The sequence below is a fragment of the Oryctolagus cuniculus genome, chromosome 3 (assembly GCF_051225735.1).
Source record: "Oryctolagus cuniculus isolate XC-2025 breed Fujian yellow rabbit chromosome 3, ASM5122573v1, whole genome shotgun sequence".
NCBI lineage: Eukaryota > Metazoa > Chordata > Mammalia > Lagomorpha > Leporidae > Oryctolagus > Oryctolagus cuniculus.
In genome coordinates, this window is record NC_142869.1 from 11,121,753 (window position 1) to 11,127,752 (window position 6,000).

The 6,000-nt window shown below is 44.6% G+C and overlaps 1 protein-coding gene across 2 annotated transcripts in view; it reads right to left on the bottom strand.

Annotated features, from left to right (window-relative positions):
• The window catches only part of CCL20 (C-C motif chemokine ligand 20), a 72,832-nt gene extending 67,323 nt beyond the window's left edge, over nucleotides 1-5,509 (bottom strand). For both annotated transcript variants that reach the window (XM_089328913.1, XM_089328912.1), the window contains exon 1: nucleotides 5,223-5,509. In XM_089328913.1, coding sequence (XP_089185039.1) covers nucleotides 5,223-5,280 — 58 coding nt within the window. In that variant the 5' untranslated portion in view covers nucleotides 5,281-5,509. The remainder of the gene's footprint in view (nucleotides 1-5,222) is intronic.
• Between the last annotated feature and the right edge of the window lie 491 nt (nucleotides 5,510-6,000).

A 6,000-nucleotide genomic window follows, 5' to 3' on the forward strand; every position in this document is an offset into this window, starting at 1 on the left:
AGTTATTCAAAGGTTTAATTCGGCAAGACTTTGTAGACTGGCCCCTTCATGTCATTTCCTTTGGGTTAGATTCAGAGACCCACTGGGTATCCGCTCAGGACCTGCTGGGGATCAGACACTTAGCTGGGTGCTGTCCAGAATTCATTGCCATTTCCTGTCAAGGAGCGTAAGTTGCTGGCATTGGTCCCTAGTAAAGAGCCCTAGTGGAACTTGAGAAATGCAGAAAAACTCTTGGATGTCAAGAGTTAATGAAAACATTGAGACTCTCAAGATAGTCTCAACAGATGTGCATGTATCTAGGTGGCAGGAGGGTGGCTATTGATGAGACAGAAATAAGTTGGAGGCTGAAATGAGGACAGAAAACAAGGAGACACATGGAAATCCATACATTCGCAGCAGGGTTCCTTGTTAGGACAAAGGGCCTCATGGCTAAAGAAAACTGGTATGGCTGGCTAGAATGCCTTGGACTTATTCTTACCTTCCCTGGGTATTGTAGCCTGGAGAGATGGCCCCATCTCAGGGCTTCTAATCTCAAAGGCAGAAGGTGAATCCTGATCCAGGAACTGCCTGGCTAAGTGGCAACAGCGCTAGTCCTGTGGTCCTGGGCTTTCTGCCTAGGATCTTCCTTTCTCCTACCCAGGAAGCTGGGGCCCTCTACCTATAGCCTTCCTCTCTCTTTACTGGGGAGGCTCCAGACCACAGCGTGACCCTTCCTCATTGCCCCAAAATATCTGCTCACCCAGAGCAGCTAAACTTCAGAATATGAGCCCTCAGGCCAAATAACAAGACTTCCAAACAGATCAAGCAATGTCCATAGCACTCTTACTTGCTAAATGAACTGTTTCTGTTTAATCTCCATATTAAACTACCCAAACAATTTTCACCTCCTATCTCCTCCGCTGCTTTCCCTCATCTCTCCCATTTCATCTTTCACTTGGATAGTTGCAAGTATCTCCACTGATCTCTGCTTCTCGACTTGCCCTTCATCTACCCACTTACAATCTATTTAAAAGATAAATCATCATACTTCACTCCTTTGCTCAGAGCCTTCAAATACAGGTCCAAGTCTTTTTGATGATCTGCAAAAGAAAAAGAACAAACGAGGGAGGAATGACTAAGAAATGAAAGGAAGGGATTGAGGGAGGAATCAGAGGAAGGAGGGAAGAGAAGATTGGGTTCCCTGTTCCTGGCTTCTTCAGCCTGTCCCAGCCGAGGCCATTGGGTAGTGAATCAGCAAATGGAAGATCTCTCTCTGTCTGTCTCTCTTTCTCTGTCTCTCTTTCTCTCTCTCTGTGTCTCTCTCTCTCTCTCTCTCTCTCTCAAGATTTACTTATTTATTTGAGAGGTAAAGTTAACAGAGAGAGGGAGAGACACAGAAAAAGAGAAGTCTTCCATCCCTTGGTTCACTCCCCAAATTACCACAATGACTGGAGCTAAGCTGGTCCAAAGCCAGGAGCCAGGAGCTTCTTCCAGGTCTCCTACATGAATGCAGGGGCCCAACACTTGGGCCATCCTCCACTGCTTTCTTAAGCCATTAATAGGGAGCTGGGTCAGAAATGGAGCAACTGGTACTGGAACCAGTGCCCATAGAGTATGCTGGCACTGCAGGCAGAGGTTTAACCTGCTATGCCTCAGCTCCCGTCCCAGGACTCCTCTCTCTTTCTCTCTGCCTTTCAAATAATAAACAAATCAATAGAACTGAAAACAATATAAATCCACATGCTAAGTAAAAGAAACACATAAAATGAAAATAATACAGAAAACTTGAAAATATAAAAAACAAATAAGGCAAATATAGACAAAAATGGGAGATTGGTAATAATCTGAACTAACAAAATATAATTTGAGACAAAATTACCATAAAAAGAAGGGCATGATATAAAAATAAAGGGAAGAATGACAAAAAGATGTAATTATCACATAGGGGCTTCCAACAACACAGCTCAGAATACTTTCAGAATCGACTGAACTGATGCAATTCCAGGGATAAATTGACCAACCAATAATTTTTAGTTGAAGTTTTCAACTAAAACCACATGAAGAATAAGCCAAAAATGTGAACCAGGGGCTTATCAAGGGGGGGGGGGCATTTCAGGGGAATGGATCCTCCCAAGCAATGGGAATTCAATGTCTATAGAGAGTTTTATACCGATAAAAAAAAAAAAAAAAAAAAAAAAACACCACACACACACAATAGAAGTCAGTTCGACTGCCATGTGACAGCAGTTCCTAACAATGAGAGTAATAAAATGCACCTCAATGATGGGAGAAGTCACTACCCCTGCAAATTTTTGTTCTTCACAGTTATAAAAATTGCAATTAATAAACTCAAACAATTAGCTAAATGGAGAATTTGGTACTCAGCCTAGAACACTCATTGCCCTTGGTGACCTGTGGAACAGTTAGGAAGACAAACAATATATGAGGTTATATAAAGAAAATCCCAATTAATTCTATAGGATTAAGGTCATACACAAACTGTGTTCACTAATTGTTGATGTGAAAGGACTAGGAATAGTTATGAGAACTCCCACAAGTTCAAAAAAAAAAAAGAACTAAATAATATATTCTTCAATAATTGACCTACCCTGTAGAGGAAAGCCAGAAAAAAAATTCTAAAATTCAGAACTGAATCAATGAAGACTATGAAAGGAGAAACCGAGATGTTAAAAACTTCCCACCACTGGCATCGTGGCACAGTGGGTTAAGCCACCACTTGGACATCCACAGCCCATTTCATAGTGCTGGTTTAAGTCCCAGCTACTCTGCTTCCATCCAGCTTCTTGCTACCGCACCGAGAAAAGCAGTCAGATGTGGCCCAAGGACTTGAGCCCCTGCCATTCATGTAGGAGACCCTGATGGTGCTCTTGGCTCCTGGCTTCAGCCTGGCCCAGACCCAGCCGTAGCGGCCATTTGTAGACTGAACCAGTAGATGGAAAGTATGCCTTTCTCTCTCTCTCTCTCTCTCTCTCTCTCTCTCTCTCATAATCTGGCTTTCAAATAAATAAATAAATATATTTTTTAAAAACTTCCCAATGGGGGCTGGCGCCGCAGCTCACTAGGCTAATCCTCCGCCTGTGGCACTGGCACCCCGGATTCTAGTCCCAGTTGGGGCGCCAGATTATGTCCCGGTTGCTCCTTTTCCAGTCCAGCTCTCTGCTGTGGCCGGGGAAGACAGTGGAGGATGGCCCAAGTGCTTGGGCCCTGCACCCACATGGGAGACCAGGAGGAAGCACCTGGCTCCTGGCTTTGGATCGGCACAGCCCACCGGCCACAGCAGCCATTTGGGGGGTGAACCAATGGAAAAGGAAGACCTTTCTCTCTCTTTCTCTCTCTCTCTCACTGTCTAACTCTGCCTGTCCAAAAAGAAAAAAAAAAAAAAAAAACTTCCCAGTGGGAAGGGAAAAACTCAGTTCAGAATGACTTTATATGTTAATTCTGCCAAGCCATATGTGTGTATGCCTGTCCCTGTAATTTTTATTTTTACTTTTTAATGGGAAATTTTAGCAACATGTACAAGTAGACAGCTATAGTAATTACTATCTTAGAAAAAGAATTTCGCTTCAGATACAATCTAGTACATTCTTCTTTCCCCAGCTTATTTTGAAATAGCTCTCAATAGTGGTACAGCGGGTTAAGCTGTCACCTGCAACACCACATCCCATATGGGCACCAATAGGAGTCCTGGATGCTTCACTTCTGATCCAACTTCCTGCTAATGTGCCTGGGAAAGTACTTGGGCCCCTGCACCCACATGGGAGACCCAGAAGAAGCTACTGGCTCCTGGCTCCTGGCTTTGGATCGGCTCAGCTCCACCTGACTTTTTGTGGGCTTTCCTGAAGGACCTTCCTGAGTCTCCTTGGCGTAATTTTTTTTTGTAACTAGGAATTCATTCTAAATTGACAATAAAATATATAATTAATAGCAAATCAGTAATGTAACATTATCACTCTACAAGAGCACTTGACTTTCATGGGCAACATGCATACTAATTGCTGGTGTTGCTGTTTACTATACCCTATGCCTTTCAAAGGACATGCTCGGTCTTCCTTTCATTGCTTATTATATTGATACACTATTGATCAAGCCCCCTTAGGTCTTTTTTTTTTTTTTTTTGACAGGCAGAGTGGACAGTGAGAGAGAGAGAGTTGCAGAGAGAAAGGTCTTCCTTTGGCCGTTGGTTCACCCTCCAATGGCCACCACCGGCGCACCGCGCTGATCCGATGGCAGGAGCCAGGTACTTATCCTGGCCTCCCATGGGGTGCAGGGCCCAAGTACTTGGGCCATCCTCCACTGCACTCCCTGGCCACAGCAGAGAGCTGGCCTGGTAGAGGGGCAACCGGGACAGAATCCGGCACCCCGACCGGTACTAGAACCCGGTGTGCCGGCGCCGCAAGGTGGAGGATTAGCCTAGTGAGCTGCAGCGCCGGCCTCCCCTTAGGTCTTAAAGTTACCCATTCCTTACTTCTTTACCTGTATTCATGGGATGGCTTCCTCTAATAAACTTTACTTGTCAAAACCAAACTAATTCTTCAAAGCACACCCCCAAATGTCAGCTCTTTCTTGTAGCTTTTCCAGTTCTTTTGAATTATACCCATCATCCCCCATTCATCAACCTGAAATGCCTCCTGCCTGTGACAAGCCATATCACTGTGGAATATTTCATAGTTGTTACAAGTCTGCCTCGTATTCAGGGTTATTTTTGCAAGGAGGGATTGCAAAGCAGCACGGCGTCACATATGCTTCCTTCATGGCCACAACCTATGGAAGATGTAGTTCAATGGACAGTAATTCAATGAAAACAACTATAAGGATAAAACCAAAAGAAACCACAGAATTTACTTAAAAGAAATATTCAATACATCACCTGGAAAGACTATGACTACAGAAAGGACAGATCATATTTGGTACACACAAAAAAACTTAATGTGCACAGAGAAAAGAGTTCAAAGAAGAAAACACAACAGAAATCATCATCACATTTTCCTAATCTCAGTAACCAAGACAGCCACCATCTTTGTCCTTGGTTGGCACTGGATAGGATAATCATGTCACTAGCTTAATAAATGGAAAGAATCATTTAAAATACAGAGTATGAGAATCAAGGAGGAGGAACAAACCGTGAAGTCCAGGGAGCAGGGAGACAGCAGGTGGGATTGGGAGGAGGGGGGAAGGGGAGGACGGGGAACAAGCGGAAGAACCTTGAAGTCCTGTAGACTCACCACACACGGGTACCTGCAGCATCTGCCCTGGGGCCAGCCAGCCCACTAGCGGCAGCATTGCCTCGGGCAGCAGCACTTCCCACAGCCGCAGCCACGTGAGCCACAGCCACAGGACCCACAGGAGTGGTGGCCGCAGCAGATCACGGGGGTGCTGCAGCAGCCCCCACAGCAGCCATGGCAGCAGGTGCAGCTGCCACAGCCACCACAGCCACCACAGCCACCACAGCCTCCACAGCCAAGCACCCCATGGTGTCAGTGGAGAGGACCCAGGTGAAGGGAGGAGAGCGGACTCTGGAGAGGTGAGGGAGGTCTGACGCCTCCTGAGCGGAAGGCCCTTATGTACCTGTTCCAAGGAGCCTGGTCCAAAATACACAGCAAGTTCCTTGTCACTGTTTGCCCCATTTCCCATAAAAGAGCTCACGAGGCCTCCTGTATCCTTCCTGATATCTTGACCAGTTAATATTGCTGAGTTAACTTGTCTCAAATCTATATTTCGGTTAGAATGCACTTCTAAAAGGTTGATGTTATGAACCAGCATGTACATCCTTTTTTTTTTTTTTTTTTTTTTTGCTCAAAATTTTAAAACAGTGCCTGGCACATTGCAAGCCTTCAATCGGTAGCTTTTCAATTCATTTCCATTCTTTTTTTTTTTCATGAAAATTAGAATCAAAAGGGCCAGAGCTGGCATTCTTGAGTGTATTACATCTCACTTTTCCACCAAAAGAACCATTTGATCATTAAAAATTATCAAAAAATAAATGTGTGATGTCAAGTGCTA